This window comes from Anolis sagrei, chromosome 2 (genome assembly GCF_037176765.1).
Source record: "Anolis sagrei isolate rAnoSag1 chromosome 2, rAnoSag1.mat, whole genome shotgun sequence".
In the NCBI taxonomy this organism is placed as follows: Eukaryota; Metazoa; Chordata; class Lepidosauria; order Squamata; family Dactyloidae; genus Anolis; species Anolis sagrei.
The window spans coordinates 940,249-957,111 of record NC_090022.1 but is presented as its reverse complement, the minus strand read 5'-3'; the positions used below and the strand labels follow the sequence as shown (position 1 = coordinate 957,111).

The 16,863-nt window shown below is 47.2% G+C and overlaps 2 protein-coding genes across 7 annotated transcripts in view; both read left to right on the top strand.

Annotated features, from left to right (window-relative positions):
• Positions 1-16,863, top strand: part of LOC132764002 (zinc finger protein 214-like) — a 353,977-nt gene that overhangs the window by 101,012 nt on the left and 236,102 nt on the right. The window contains exon 1 of one of the 6 annotated variants that reach the window (XM_067464883.1): positions 14,084-14,200. The exons of the other annotated variants lie outside the window; for them this stretch is intronic. The gene's annotated coding sequence lies outside the window, so the exon portion shown is untranslated. Of the gene's footprint in view, positions 1-14,083; positions 14,201-16,863 lie in introns of those variants that run through there. 6 annotated transcript variants of the gene reach the window in all.
• Positions 4,665-6,200, top strand: LOC132766365 (zinc finger and SCAN domain-containing protein 2-like). Its single transcript, XM_067464987.1, has one exon. The coding sequence runs from the start codon at positions 4,672-4,674 to the stop codon at positions 5,959-5,961; it is 1,290 nt and encodes a 429-aa protein (XP_067321088.1). The 5' UTR covers positions 4,665-4,671; the 3' UTR covers positions 5,962-6,200.

Here is a 16,863-nt window from a genome sequence, read left to right as displayed (position 1 = left end):
TTAGATAAAATACAAACCATATCGTCTGCATATGTTCTGATTTTGATTTCCTGGCCTTTTACTTTGAACCCTTCAATTTCATTGTCATCCCTAATTCTTATACTCAAAATTTCCAATCCCAAAATGAATAGTAATGGCGAAAGTGGACAGCCTTGTCTAGTCCCTTTCTGTATATCTATGGCATTTGTCAGCTGTCCATTTATTTTTATCTTAGCAGATTGCTTAGAATATATTGCCCCCACTGCTTTTCTAAAGCGATGGCCCACCCCATATAAATCCAAGACCTTTTCCAAATAAACCCAGCTGACCTGGTCGAAAGCTTTTTCCGCATCCAAAAAAAACAATGCTAAATCTTTATTGGGGTCGCTCTCCGCTACCTCCAAAACATTCAGAATTGTTCTGACATTTTGGCTCAGGTATCTATTAGGTAGAAATCCCGCTTGATCCTTATGAATGATTTCTGCTAATGTCTGTTTGAGTCTGTTTGCCAAGATTGTAGTAAATAATTTATAGTCACAATTTAGAAGCGAGATGGGTCTGTAATTTTTAATTTGGTCTAGGTCTTTATCTGATTTTGGGATTAGTACAATTGTGGATTCTTTCCAAGAATCTGGAATCTCACCTTTTTCCAAGACTTTATTCATTACAGACACCAGTAATGGTGTCAGCTCTTCTTTAAACGTTTTATAATAGAGTGGGGAAAGACCATCTGGGCCAGGAGCTTTATGTGGCCTAATCTTATCTATTGTTTCCATTAGTTCGTCTGGTGAAATTAATCTATCTAGATTAGCTTTCATTGCTTCAGTTAATCTTACAATCTTGGTCTCATTAACAAATTGAATGGTCTTGTCTAAATCTTCCTGTTCTTTTTTGTAGAGCTTTGAGTAATATTTTTCAAAAATTGTCTGGATTTGCTGCAAGTTTGTAATTGTCTCACCATTGTTTCTTATTCTGGTAATCAGTTGGGATTTCTTTGTACCTTTCAGCTGCCAGGCAAGAAATTTGCCTGGCTTGTTTGCATTCTCAAAGAAGTTGTACCTATTGTACCTGATTTTCCTCTCAATGTCATTAGCAATCAAGAGGTCATATTGCTGGTGTAAGTTTTTCAATTCTGTCAGAATTTCCTTTCGCTGCCCTCTTTTCCTCTCCAGCTCTATTTCCTTTCCTCTAATCTTGACTAATAACTCTAGTTGCTTTTTATTATTACCTTTGTACCAAATTGAATTTTGCTGAATTAATACCCCTCTTATTACAGCTTTTCCAGCCTCCCAAACCACCCTATCCTCTAGGTTATCATTGGTGTTGTCTTTCAGGTAGTATTTTAATTCCTTTCCAATTTTATCTCTATGTGTTTGTATCCTCAGAATATAATCGTTCATTCTCCAACCCCCCCTGTTGCTATTTTCTTTTCTTAGTTTCAATAGAATCGGATTATGGTCTGCAAATGTTCTTGCTAGGATCTCTATCTTTTCTGTTCTGCAGATGATGTCTTTTGTACCAAATACCATATCAATTCTGGAGGCTGATTTGTGTCTGTGGGAGTAGTATGTAAATTCTCTCCCAGTTGGATTGAGAGTTCTCCAGATATCGAACATATCCCATTGATGTATTTCTTTCAAAAAAGCACCCGGTAATCTGCCTTCTTTCTTGTCTTTTTTTATTCTATTACTCCTATCTAACTTTGTATCCATGACCCCATTAAAGTCACCTAGCCAAATCATATCTTTTTCACCATATTCGGCAAGTATACCCGCAAGTGTCTTGTAAAATTCACTTTGTTTGGTATTGGGGGCATAGATACCTACTATGAGAACTGATTTACCCTGGATGAGAACCTTGATTATAAGAATCCTGCCTTCCTTATCTGAGAAAATTACTTCAGGGTACAGCATTTTCTTAATGTATATTGCAATCCCATTGGTTTTCTTACAATTGCAAGAGGTGAATAACTGGCCCAGTCTTTCTTGCCCCAATAGAAGAAACACCAGCTGTTCCAGAAGAAGAGAAAGAAGAAGAAGTTGGGTAGCAGTGGACTCTGTTTGAGAAAGCTATATAAGTTATATAAGTTTATCTAAGGGGGAGACGGGGGCGGGGGGCGGGGGGAAGCAGGGTAATTATAAAATGCACTGTTAAAATGGGCACCAAATCTCTGAATACTATTGTTTGGAATACAAATGGCTTAAACAGTGGATCAAAGCGTAAGAAAGTATTTCATTTCTTGAAGAAAATTAAGCCTGATATAGCTTGTTTAGTGGAATCCCACATGGTAGAAAAGGGATATCATTTCCGAGGAGGTCCAGTTCTGCAGCTAGAGAATGGATTGCGCTTTTGACCACAAAAGGAACAATATATTTGGGGGGCTTGATTGTCCAAAAATTGTAGGCAACTCTAGAGATGGCAGAGGGTTCAAACCCCCCTTTGCCCCTCCTTGTCCCCCTGCGTGCCTTCTGCCCGTCTGTTTGCCCTGCTCCGGTGCCTCTTCCGTGCGCCCAATCTGGCCATGCCGGGGGTCAAAGGGGAAGGTCGCAAGGGTCGGCGAAGGCCAAAGGGATTCAGAAGGCACAGAAGGCCCATCCTTGCAATTTACAGAGTTATCCCATCATCGTCATCATCATCATCATCATCATAATCATCATCTATCTTGCTTTCTGCTAACAATAAAAGCAACACAGGATATAATTTAGAGCTGAAAAACGCACACATTAAAATTAAACATTGACACTATTTAAAATAAACAGTTGTAGCCAATTAGAAGCCTGTTCTGAGCCATCCCAGGAAAGGTAAGCAGTCCCAACCCGTCACCTTGTTGGCCATTAAAGCAGTCATGCAAACGTTAATGGATCACCTGCTGGACGCTCTCAGTTGGGCCAATACGTTGGAGGGCAATAAGCAGGACTCAGAGCTGGCCGTACTCCCAGGAGACTGAAGAGACCTCCCCAAAACTAGGAGGCAAAGTGGGCCCCGCAATCTGCATTTACTGTGAGGAGAAAGCCATGGTGCTTGGGGATGTGATCAACAAACTCTCTGGTTAATTGGGGGACCATATACCTGGTGGCACAAACTATTCAGTGTTCTGGTTAGGAAACAAGCCTGGCACTACCCAGACGACTGTCTCAGCTCCCCTGGAAGGTGATCCTCAAATAAAAAAACCCCTGCAAATGGGCTCTGAGGCCGAAGAGGGGCCTGTAGTGGATGCGGTGAGCTTGATGGCTTCCTTCCTACCCCTTGAGCCAGAGCACAACATCGTATTAGGCACTGGGGGTCCACCCTTCCGTCTCCTCTAGACCCCTTCTCTCGTGTTCTGCTGCTAGGCTGAGTGCCTCCCACCCTGTGCTTCTGCGTCCCTATCTCCATTTTTGTGGTCTTGGTGTGAAAGTTTGCTTTGTTTTTCTCCTTGCATTTGTTCTGCCTGATGTTTCATACTTTTGTGGTATAGGTTTTGTAAGAGTGTAATATGTCAAGGAAGTTTGCGGCCAAACGTGCTCTCAGGGTCTCCAGGTGCCTTGCTTTAGAAACGTGGAGCAGGGATCATGCTGCCGGGAAAGAGAGGAGTAGGAACATATTTTTTCCTGAGTTGGAAGAAATGAAGTCTTTTTCTCCCAAGACGGATCACTTGGGATGGTCTGCCCATAGAGGTGGTCACTCAGGTTCTGAGTTGGGATGTGAGGAAGCGGGATCTAGGCAGGAAACGCTTTGCAACCTGAGCCCTTTCTGTGCTGACCATATTTAGAGAGCTCTTCCTTTACAAAGATTGGGTTGCAATATTAACACAATCTCATGCAGAGAATCTTGGGCCACTCTCCCCTCTTTGCAGGGCTTGCTCTTTGTTGGGCAAGTGTTAAAGTTCTTCTCAGCAGGCCAAGGCTCTTCTCAATAGGACCGCTCTTTCTCCCTTCTTCTCCGGCATTGGCTACAGCACTAAGCTATTGTTCTTGTTTTTCAAGGAGATATTTCTGTGCTCTTGATCCTGATAAGATTTTCCTCTCATTTCTCCGGCAGGTAACCTCTGAATGAACCTCGAGAAGAACACTTCCCTTTGGCTTAGGTCAGGAATGAAATTACACAGCACTCACAAGAAATAAGTTGGAGAAATTATATTTCAAGCTGCATAGCTGTGCATTTAAGGAGGAAAGGGAGGATTGTGCTGTAAACAGTGGGGCTTGGTAATTTATTTATTCAAATGGACTAGAGCAATACAAAGACTGAGAAGAGGAAATCAGGAGAACATATCTGTGACCTTCTGGCATAATATTTGAATCATAAATGTAAAAGAATGGAAAATCTCCATTCCTTGTCAAAATCACACACAGGGGAGAAGCGACATAACTGTATGGACTGCGGGAAATGTTTCACTGCGAGAAGTTCTCTTACTACACATCAACGAACTCACACAGGGGAGAAGCCACATACATGCATGGAATGTGGAAAGAGCTTCAGTCAGAGTGGAGATCTGCGTATCCATCAAAGGACGCACACAGGAGAGAAGCCACATACATGCATGGAATGTGGAAAGAGCTTCAGTCTGAGTGGACATCTGCGTTCCCATCTAAGGACCCACACAGGGGAGAAGCCGTATAAATGCATGGAATGTGGAAAGAGCTTCAGTCAGAGTGGACATCTGCGTTCCTATCTAAGGACCCACACAGGGGAGAAGCCACATACATGCATGGAATGTGGAAAGAGCTTCAGTCAGAGTGGAATCTGCGTATCCATCAAAGGACGCACACAGGAGAGAAGCCACATACATGCATGGAATGTGGAAAGAGCTTCAGTCTGAGTGGACATCTGCGTTCCCATCTAAGGACCCACACAGGGGAGAAGCCACATACATGCATGGAATGTGGAAAGAGCTTCAGTCAGAGTGGAGATCTGCGTATCCATCAAAGGACGCACACAGGAGAGAAGCCACATACATGCATGGAATGTGGAAAGAGCTTTAATCGGAGTGGACAGCTGCGATCCCATCAAAGAACTCACACAGGGGAGAAGCCACATAAATGCATGGAATGTGGAAAGAGCTTCAGTCACAGTGGGACTCTGCATATCCATCAAAGAACCCACACAGGGGAGAAACCACATAAATGCATGGAATGTGGAAAGAGCTTCAGTCACAGTCGGAATCTGCGTATCCATCAAAGGACCCACACAGGGGAGAAGCCACATAAATGCATAGAATGTGGAAAGAGCTTCAGTCACAGTGGACATCTACGTACCCATCAAAGGACCCACACAGGGGAGAAGCCACATACATGCATGGAATGTGGAAAGAGCTTCAGTCTGAGTGGACATCTGCGTTCCCATCTAAGGATCCACACAGGGGAGAAGCCACATACATGCATGGAATGTGGAAAGAGCTTCAGTCAGAGTGGAGATCTGCGTATCCATCAAAGGACGCACACAGGAGAGAAGCCACATACATGCATGGAATGTGGAAAGAGCTTTAATCGGAGTGGACAGCTGCGATCCCATCAAAGAACTCACACAGGGGAGAAGCCACATAAATGCATGGAATGTGGAAAGAGCTTCAGTGAAAGTGGGACTCTACGTAAGCATCAAAGGATTCACACTGGGGAAAAGCCACATAAATGCATGGAATGTGGAAAGAGCTTCAGTCAGAGCGGATATCTGCGTATCCATCAAAGAACCCACACAGGGGAGAAGCCACATACATGCATGGAATGTGGAAAGAGCTTCAGTGAAAGTGGGACTCTGCGTATCCATCAAAGAATCCACACAGGGGAGAAGCCACATAAATGCATGGAATGTGGAAAGAGCTTCAGTCACAGTGGACATCTACGTACCCATCAAAGGACCCACACAGGGGAGAAACCACATAAATGCATGGAATGTGGAAAGAGCTTCAGTGAAAGTGGGACTCTGCGTATCCATCAAAGGACCCACACAAGGGAGAAGCCACATAATTTATTTTATTATTTATTTGGTACACTTGTATACCGCTAATATCTCAGCCTGTGCGGCGACTCATTGCGGTTTACAACATGTTAAAATACAGTATTCACTTTAAAAATATAAAATAAAATATCAAAAATACATACATAAACATACATAGTACATACATAGTATTGGGCCACCAATACAGATCGGAACATCTCATAGTGCATGTGGAAAGAGCTTCAGTGAAAGTGGGACTCTGCGTACCCATCAAAGGACCCACACAGGGGAGAAGCCACATACATGCATGGAATGTGGAAAGAGCTTCAGTCAGAGTGGACATCTGCGTATCCATCAAAGAACCCACACAGGGGAGTAGCTACATGTTGTATATACTTGAGTATAAGCCAACCGAATTTAAGACAAGTCACCTAATTTAGCACAAAAGCTGAGAAAACTTATTGACTTGAGTATAAGCTGAGGTTGGGAAATGCAGCAGCTATTGGTAAATTTCAAGAATAAAAATAGATACCAATAAAATTACATTAATTGGGGCATCTATAGGTTAAATGTTTCTGAATAATTGCATAAAACTGTAATTTAAGATAAAACCGTCCAACTCTGATTAAATCATTATTCTAGCCTTCTTCAGTGTAAATGTGCTTACGTATCCCTCCAATAATAATAAATAGGGTAAAATATTAAATGTATTAATAATAATAAATAGGGCAAAATAATAAATGTAATAATAACAATAAATAGAGTAAAATAATAAATGTAATAATAATAAATAGAGAAAAATAAATGTATGAATAATAATAAATAGAGAAAAATAATAAATAATAACACAATAAAAATGTAGTAACAGTGATAGAGTAAAATACTAAATGTAGTAATAGCGATAAAGTAAAATAATAAATGTAATAATAATAGAGTACAATTTTAACTACATATACATTTTGGGGAAAATGCTGTGTGTATATGAATAATAAAAAGTGGGAAAGACTGACTTGGGAAGTGGGTGGGAAAGAAGGAAAGGAAACGGTAAGTAGTTGGAATGGGAAGGAGTGTTTGGAAAAAGTGGGAAAATGAGGTGGAAAGGGGGTCTCCAGAAAAGTAAGACAGATAAGGGTGAGAAGGGGCAACTGGGGAAGGGGAAAGATTGAGGTGGGAAAGGGGGTCTGGAACCTCGGAAAGGCTGGGATGGAGAGTGGAGAGAGGGGGGAATGGGATAGTAAAGACTGGGATAGGACGGGGGAAGTAGAAAAAGGGAAGGCAGAGGTGGGAAAAGTGTGTAGGAAATGTGGGGAAAAGACTGAGGTAGGAAGGGAGGAAGGCGTCGCCTATCCCATCCAAGGAGGAACCAAGCCCTGGGTCTCCTCCTCCTCCTCCTCCTCCTCCTCCTCTCCACCTGAGCACTGGAGTCCTGGCCATGGATATACAAATAAGACATCCCCTGAAAGTAAGCCATAGCGTGTCTTCTTGAAAAAGAAATACTGTCTTATTTTGGGGGGAAATGGAGGGAGCAAGCTTCCCTGGAGACTAGGACGTGGAACATTGGCTTCAAAATACAAAAAAGTAGGTTCCACCTGAACATGAGGAAGAACTTCCTGACGCTGAGAGCCGTTCAGCAGTGGAACTCTCTGCCCCAGAGTGTGGTGGAGGCTGATTCTTTGGAGGCTTTGGAGCAGAGGTAGATGGCCATCTGTAGGGTGTGCTTTGAATACAATTTTCCAGCTTCTTAGCAGAATGGGGTTGGACCGGATGATGGCCCACAACATCTCTCCCAACTCAAGGATTTTATGAAACAAGATTGGGACCGACTAATAATTCATGAGTTATAACAATGAGGGGACATTTGTTTACTGTGGGTTTTAGGAATAAGTTTACTATAGAGAGAATATAGAACAGCATTTAAAGTGAGTGAATACAGATGAAAATCAGCGTGCGGCAAGAGTTTTGTTGATTGGTTGTTATATTAGTTTTCTTCTTCTTATGTGGGTGTGTGTTGTTCAGTCTTTCATGTTTGTTAAGGATTCCTTTTTTGAAATCCCAAAATTGTAATTTGTATAAACATGTTTTTCTTTCTTGCCTTTGAATAAAAACTATTTTGAAAAACCAGAGTGTGATGTGGCAGCCACAAATGCGAATGTGATCCCAGGCTGTGCCAAGAGGAGACGTGGTGTCTTCGTCCAAGGAAGTCACAGCCTCCTTTCTCCTGCTTTGCTCAGACCTCACCTGCAATCGCTCTGTCTCCCGTTCTGGGCAGCACAACTCAAGGCGGATATTGACAAGCCAGAATATCTCCAGAGACGGGCTGTAGGGAATGTCTGAAAAGAGCTGGGTGTGTTTAGCTTAGAGCACTGGGTCTCGCCCTGTGGGTCTCTCCCCAGGTGTTGTGGCCTACAACTCCCAGAACTCCCAGCCAGTTGGGCAGTTGTGAGGATTTCTGGGAGGTGAAGGCCAAAACGCATCTGGGGAGAGACCCACAGGGTGAGGAAGGAAGGAAGGGCTTCTTCCTCGGGGGGGGGGGGGGAGGCCAGGGAATGGTTTTTGGGGTTCATGTGACTTCCTGACTGTCATGTAGAAAAAGATGGCTAGGAATGCATGACACTTACCTCCAGTGTGTAATGAGACAGTTCAGAATAGACACGTGTTCACAGCACAACAATCTCAAGGGTTAAGACAACAGAGAAGATGGCGTGACAGGGACGGAATCTGGAGAGAAGGATGGGAGCGGCTTGTATGTCCACGTCCTTCTCTGCCACGCGGCTTGCTATCTGCCATTGGTTAGAGGCCGTAACGAAATAATTATAATGTATGTTTCATAAATGTTGATTAATGTTACGATGCAGGTCACCTGATGTGCAGGTCACCTGATGTGTCGCCTGAGCTGAGGCGTTGCCATAGCGATGGAACCGGCTGTGAGACTGTATCCAAGTTAGAGAAGCCAAAGGGGCGGAGCTAACTGCCACTCGGCCGGGGCAGGCGTTTGGAAAGAGTGCGTTTCTTTTAGTCAGCGGACAAGAGTGGAAGTTGGGTTCTGGTGTGTGGAGACCCTGAACCCGGGGGTTTAAGTCTTCAGCCTGCGTGTTTACAGAGTCAATTGGGCCTCTTTAAATTAGGAATTAGCTCGTGAGCTCAGGGGAAAGCGGAAGGGAGAAAAAGGCAAGCCAGTGAATCCTTAAATATTTCCTTGATCAGTTCTTTATAATCAAGACTCGTGTCCATTTATTGAGAAGGAGATTTACCTCAGAAGAAGGCGGCTGAAGATATTGGAAGAAAGGATCCTGGTTGGGGTCATAATTAGTTCCTCCTTATTTTCAAAAAGTGCCTCCAGTAAAGACATTTTGAAAGTCAATACTCAACTCCACGCTCCACCACGACTTTAGTCTCCTCGTTGCCCTGGTTATTTATTTGTTTATTTCGAACACTTTTACCCCGCCTTTCTCAACCCCTCCGGGGGGGGGGGGGGACTCAGGGCAGCTTCCAATTGGCAACAATTAGATGCCGCATAATGAAATACAAAACAGCAATTATAACAGTTAAAAGCATAAACATTAAGACATAAAGATGAAAACAGTATACTCACAGTCCATTTAGCTATTGCCAGTCTGGTGGCCATTTATCTAGCTGTATACTATCATCATCATCATCTTTAATTACGTATTAATCACCCTCCATCCGAGATGTTCCAGGCGATTTACATAGCAGAAATTATACAGGATAAAACACATACATACAAATATTAAAATTAACATGGGTCAAATGCTCATCTAGTCAAAAGCCAGGTCTTAAGTGCTAGGAGGATAAAATGCCCTGAGTCAGGCACGGCTCATCTCAAAGAGGGCGGCCATAAGGAATCCCGTCATAAGGCAGGAGGGGCAGGAACAGAGAAGGCCCACCTGCGCCTGGTGCTTTCCAAGGGCACTTCCCTAGGACCCGGTGGATAGAGCAAATCGCGTTGGGATGGTCGTGGCGACCTCCGATGACGGGAGAAGGAGAGACGGAGGTCTCTAAGATACAATGGACATCCCTGGCCATATAAAGTTTTCAAGGTCAGGACCAGCATCTTATACAAACCACGATGCTCAGTTGGGGGCCAGTGTAGATGCCGCAGCACTGAAGGTGTTCTATGGCATTTCATGGGCGTTTTTGTGAGTAACCTGGCTGCAGCAACCTGGACAATACGGAGCTTTCGGGTCGTCGAAATAGGAAGGCCAACATACAGGGCGTTACAGTAGTCTAGCCTAGCATGGATGACGGTGACTGCGGCACGGATGACGGTTGCCAGAGCCTCATCCGACAGGTAAGGTGCCAGTTGCCTGGCTTGTCATAGATGGAAAAAGGCCTGTTTGCTGGCAGCAGCGACCTGAGCCTCCATCGTCAGCTGCAAATCCAAAACGACACCAAGGCTCTTAACGGTAGGCGATGGAGATAGAACAAAACCATCGAAATTAGGTAACGGATGGGTCGGACCTCTCGGGCGGCCATGCCACAGGATCTCACCTTCAGTCTGCTAGCACGTAGCCAGTTCGACAGAGCCTCCAGGCATAAGGGGAAATTGTCAGGGATTGACGTTACTCCAGGCTCCAAGCGCAACAGGAGTTGGGTGTCATCTGCATATTGATAGCAGTCCAGGTAATGTGTTCCAAAGTTGGGGAGCCACAGAGGAGAAGGCTCTCTCCCTTGTGCCCACAAGACGAGTTTGTGAGATTGGTTGGGGTGAAAGGAGGGCCTCCCTTGAAGATCGAAGGGCCCGGGTTGGTACATAGAGAGAGATACGGTCACAAAGGTAGGCGGGTCCCAAACCATTTACGGCTTTGTAGGTGATAACCTGTACCTTGAATTGGGACCGGAAAATAACCGGCAGCCAGTGGAGCTCCTTAAACATGGAAGTCGACCGCTCCCTATAACTAGCCCCAGTTATTAATCTGGCTGCCGAACGTTGGACAAGTTGTAGTTTCTGTGCCGTCTTCAAGGGTAGCCCCACGTAGAGTGCATTGCAGTAATCCAGTCTAGAGGAGTGGACCACCATGGTCAAGTCAGACTTCACGAGGTATGGTTGCAGCTGGCACACAAATTTTAACTCTGCAAAGGCCCTCCCATACACTGCTGACAGTCTGTCCCATTGCGTAGCTGGAGGAGGCCGTGAGAGGATTGCATTCACGTGCCTGCCTAGTGACAGTGTGGTGTGTGTTTTGACTCTGCTTCTGCTTGTCTTCCACCCTCGCTAAGTTGTGCAGGCCTCACCTAAACAAGAGCAAGACTGTCCTGATGGGAAGAAGAGCTGTTCAGTGGTGGAGTCTGCTCCTCCCGGGAGTCCAGGAGAGTCTGTTGGGGGTTCATGGGTTGTTTATTCCTACACGGTCTGATGATGATTCGCCCATCAGCACATAAGCAATGCGAGGAGGAGATGTGTGTTGTTTAGCCAATAAACCACTGATCCGTTGGGTCATGGAGTCCAGCCCCATTCTGCTTCAAGCACCACCACCAGACACAGCATCCTCCATGGGTTGCCCTCCAGCCTCTTTTTGAGGTCACCCAGAGAGAGGACCCCCCCCCCCAATCTCTCTAGGCCCTTGCCTAGATGCAACTGTGTTTTTTTGGGCTGCAAAGGTCAACAACAAGCTACACAATTTTGGTCGGGAGCTCATTCCGACCCGGGCTGGCTTTGACCTCCTTCTTTGGAAGCTTTTAAACAGCGGCTGGATGGCCATCTGTCAGGGGTGATTTGAATGCAATATTCCTGCTTCTTGGCAGAATGGGGTTGGACTGGATGATGGCCCAGGAGGTCTCTCCCAACTCTTTGATTCTAGGATTCATGACGTTTTGGTCAGTAGTGATCTTTAATGCAGCTGACTCCCAGCCAGCGGCACCACAGTCCCTCTCCATGCAGGAGACTCTCATCTTACCTGCAACAGGGATGCTCAAGCAACCAACAGAATTTGAACCCATGGATCCATTTTGCTCCCTTTAAGAGCCACAGAGCACCCTTTAAGAACTGCTGATCTAGACCCTATATACTCCATACAGCCCAAAGTCCCATGGCTGTTTTTGCTGTTGGCGCATCACACCTTTGCCTCATGTTCAGCTTGTTGTGCACTCAGACTCCGAGATCTTTTTCACATGTTGCTGATGGAATCTCCTCTCTTGTAGTTTGAAGCCATCGTTCCATTGCGTCCTAGTCTCCAGGGCAGCAGAAAGGAAGCTTCCTCCCTCCCTCCTCCCTGTGAGTTCCTCTCACATAATTATCCCTGGCCCTCATCATGTCTCCTCTCAGCCTTCTCTTCTTCAGGCTAAACATGCCCAGCTCTTTCAGCCGCTCCTCATGGGGCTTGTTCTCCAGACCCTGGATCCTTTGAGTCATCTTCCTCTGGACACTTTCCATCTTAGAGGCAACATCTCCCTTCCGTTGTGGTGCCCAGAAGTGGACACAGTGGTGGGATTCCAGGTAAAGCGGTCTGACCCTGGCAGAATTGGGGAGGGGGGGTGGGGAGAGAGAGAGAGACTGAATTGGGAGCAGAACAGAAGCCCAACCCAGGAGGGAGGGAGGGAGGGAGGGAGGGAGGGTCGGGCTTGTGGGTTGCCTTAGTAGGCATTGGATGAGAAGGTGTTCCATAGCCAGGGCTGGTTTAAGATCAGATCTTAGTGATGGAGGTGGGAGAGTGGAGTCAGTTCAGTTTGAGATATCTCATGGGGAAGGGCCTTCCCTCCACCTTCTCCCCTCGGGAATATTGGGGGTGGGTGGGCCCTGCCCCCTCCCTCTCCCCTCCACACAGACTTCCTCTTGTCCTGCTTCTGAGGGAGGCGGGCCTCAGCCTTTCCCACCTTCAGGAGTATGGCCTTGGGACCCTTTCCATGGGCTTCCCTTTCCTTCCACCCTCACAGGCCTTCCCCTTCCTTCCTTCCTTCCTTCCTTCCTTCCTTCCTTCCTTCCTGGTGTAACAGGCTATTTATTCCTGGGCTTCTTCCTCATGCAGATAAACAGCTTTGCCCTCACAGAGCCTCCTCCTCCTCTCACACCCAACTGACACAGGAGCTTCACACAGTAGATTGACACCTGAGTAAATTGTGGTGCCCAACCTGGGGCTTCTCTCACTGAGGCCTTCTCTCACTGAGGCTTTCTCTCCCTGAGGCCTTCTCTCCCTGAGGCCTTCTCTCCCTGAGGCCTTCTCTCCCTGAGGCCTTCTCACACTGAGGCCTTCTCACACTGAGGCCTTCTCTCACTGAGGCCTTCTCACACTGAGGCCTTCTCACACTGAGACCTTCTCACACTGAGGCCTTCTCTCACTGAGACCTTCTCTCACTGAGGCCTTCTCACACTGAGGTCTTCTCACACTGGGGCCTTCTCACACTGAGGCCTTCTCTCCCTGAGGCCTTCTCTCCCTGAGGCTTTCTCACACTGAGGCCTTCTCTCATTGAGGCCTTCTCACGCTGAGGCCTTCTCTCACTGAGGCCTTCTCTCCGTGAGGCCTTCTCTTACTGAGGCCTTCTCACGCTGAAGCCTTCTCTCCCTGAGGCCTTCTCACACTGAGGCCTTCTCTCACTGAGGCCTTCTCTCACTGAGGCCTGCTGAGCTACAGGCACACCTGCTTATCTTGACCCTTTCCAGAGCTTGGCTTGCATTTTTGACATGAAGTCTACCTAGTGAATGTATAATATTTCCGAAACAGAGAGAGAGAGAGTGACACTGCAAGGGAGGAGGACAGGAGCCCAACCCAGCAGGCAGGGAGGGAGGGAGGGAGGGAAGGCCAGGCTTGAGGATGAGTCGGGTAGTCCTTGGGTGAGGCTGTGGCCCATCTCCCAGTCTGGCTGGCCCCCCTCCCCCCCCCCCCCCCTGAAAGGCAGGAATGGGCAGCAGCAGGCACCAGAGGGAGCATCAGCCCGGGAGGCCGGGTCTGCCTGGAGACTGGTGACGCGGAGAGCGGAGGCCCATTCCCATTGGCGCATCCCAATGGGAAGGAAAGAAAGCCCCCCCCCCCTCTCGGAGTGGCAGAAGAAGGAAGGAAGGGCGGAGGAAAGCCTTCGGGGGAGTTTCTGCCCGGAGACAGGTGACGCGGAAAAGGAGGCGAATTCCTATTGGCGAGTGCTGGGCCTTTGGCAGAGAAGGAAGGAGGCGCTCTTGCTCCTGACTGGCCAGCGCCGCCAAGAAGCCGCGCCCCTCTCTGGGCACACAGCCCGCCGCCGCCATGTCTGGTCTTGGCGGAAGCCCAGCGAGAGGGGCCGGGCTCCGTGTCCTAGAGGGGCGGGGGAGGCTCGGGCTCGGCCTTCTTCCCCCGTGAGGAGGAGCCCCCTTCCAGTGGCGGTGAGTGAGTGAGTGCAAGTGGCGCAGGCCTGGGCCCTTGGCGGGGCCTTCTTGGGGGCGGCCTCCTCCCCCCCCCCTCCTCCTCCTCCTCCTCCTGTGCCGCTTTCTCGGCCTCCTCTCAGCCCGCCTCTCCCTGGCTTGCTCCCTGCCTACATCCCCTTCCTTCCTTCCTTCCTTCCTTCCTTCCTTCCTTCCTTCCTTCCTTCCTTCCTTCCTTCCTTCCTTCCAGGCTGCCCCCCCCCCCCCCCCGAGGAGGAGGAGGAGGAGGAGGAGGAAACCCAGGCGAGAGAGAGAGGCCTACTCCGGCTGGGCCCTCCTGTGGCAAGGGAGCCTCGCCTCCCCCACTCCAGAGCGGGCCATCCTTCTCTCTCTCTCTTTGTTTACCACATTGGTCATCCGCCCTTCTCTCTCTGTGCCTGGTGGGGTCAGGCTGGATGGCCTTTGGGACCCCCCCCCCCCCCCCCCCCAGACTGCCTGGAGTTCGGAGGAGCTCCCTTCCTTCCTTCTCTATAGGTTTCAATCGGAGGCTGGATGGATGGCCATCTGCAAGGAGGGATCGGGTGGTGCCTTCCTGCTTGGCAGAAGGGGGTGGGAATGGATGGCCTCGAGGGTCCCGCTCGCCTCTCTCCTGCCCTGACCACCCTGGACACTGGGGAGGCTTTCCTGGGCTGGGTCCAGCGGGGGGAGGGGGGGCTCCTCCTTCTCGGGAGGTCTCTCAGCAGAGGCCGGGTGGGCATCTGCCGGGAGGGCTTGTGCTGTGTCCTCCTCCTTCCTGGGGAATCTTTGGAGTCTCTTCCAACTCTATGTCTCACCATTTATTCATTTACGACATCTCCATGCCGCCCTTCTCACCCCGAAGGACTCATTTAAGCTTTTAAGCAGAAGCTGGATGGCCATCTGTCAGGGGTGCTTTGAATGCAATATTCCTGCTTCTTGGCAGAATGGGGTTGGACTGGATGATGGCCCAGGAGGTCTCTTCCAACTCTTCTAGGATTCTAGGATTCTAGGATTCTATGACTCAGAGCGGCTCACAAGAGGCATTTACACACAATGTATTATATTATGCGCATAGTATAGTATCAGTATTGTATATGACTCTATTGTACTATACAATTGTATTGTAATATTATTAGTAATATCACATGTCATATAAAAATATGTATTTAGAATATCTTATGATTATTAGGATTCTATTGTATTACGTTATAACATTATAAATATTATATGTATACACAATATATTATTTATTTATTTATTGACTTTGCTTCTCTACGGCTGTATCTCAAGCCCGAAGGCGACTCACGGAGGTTCACAAACAGTAAAAACAGTAGAAACAGCAGTGGTTCCATACAACATAGAACAATTGACTTAACACATTATCCATAAATTACCAATAAGCAATTACAATGCACAATGATTACAAAAAACAACCGTACCCAACCTTCTCATCATCCAAGCGTAGTCCAGGTTCGTCGTCCATTGTTCCATTCCTATGTTCCATTACCAGATTGCACTAAATTACTCAAACGCCTGCACAAACATCCAGGTCTTCACCTTTTTGCGGAATACCATGAGAGATGGTGCTAGTCTAATGTCCGTAGGAAGGGCGTTCCACAGCCGAGGAGCCACCACCGAGAAGGCCCTATCTCTCGTCCCCGCCAGCCAAGCTTGAGAAGCAGGCGGGATCGAGAGCAGGGTCTCCCCGGAAGATCTCAAAGTCCTGGTGGGTTCGTAGGCAGAGATGCGGTCAGATAGGTAGCTTGGGCCGGAACCGTTTAGGGCTTTAAAGGCCAACGCCAGCACTTTGAATTCAGCCCGGTAGCAGATCGGTAGCCAGTGGAGTTGGCGCAACAGGGGGGTTGTATGCTCCCTGCGCTCCGCTCCTGTTAGTATCATGGCTGCCGAGCGTTGGACTAGTTGGAGCTTCCGAGCCGTCTTCAAAGGCAACCCCACGTAGAGAGCGTTGCAGTAGTCTAAACGGCATGTAACCAGAGCGTGGACTACCGTGGCCAAGTCAGACTTCCCAAGGTACGGGCGCAGCTGGCGCACAAGCTTGAGCTGTGCAAATGCTCCCCTGGTCACTGCCGAAACCTGGGGTTCCAGGCTCAGCGATGAATCCAGGATCACACCCAAGCTGCGAACCTGCGTCTTCAGGGGGAGTGTGACCCCATCCAACACAGGCTGTAACCCTATGCCCTGTTCAATGGCCTTGCGACTGACCAGGAGGACCTCTGTCTTGTCTGGATTCAATTTCAATTTGTTCGCCCTCATCCAGACCGTCACAGCGGCCAAGCACCAGTTATATTATATTATATTACATTATAATATTCGCATAGTACAAGATCAATATTATATATTACTATATTGTATTATGCCATTGTATTGTAATATCATTAGTAATATTCCATGTATATATGTATACACAATGCGTTACATTATATTATTAGGATTATATTGTATTACATTATGATATTATAAATATTAGATGTATACACAATATATTACATGATATTATATTATTCATATAGTACAATATCAGTATTATATATTACTATATTGTACTATACCGTTGTATTGTAATATTATTAGTAATATTACATGTCCTATAAAATATATATTTATAATATCTTATGATTATTATGAGGATTATATTGTGTTACACC

Bases quoted from the DNA above. Each gene is read 5' to 3' on its own strand.
- LOC132766365 (XM_067464987.1), top strand. From the start codon at position 4,672: ATGTGGAAAGAGCTTCAGTCAGAGTGGAATCTGCGTATCCATCAAAGG.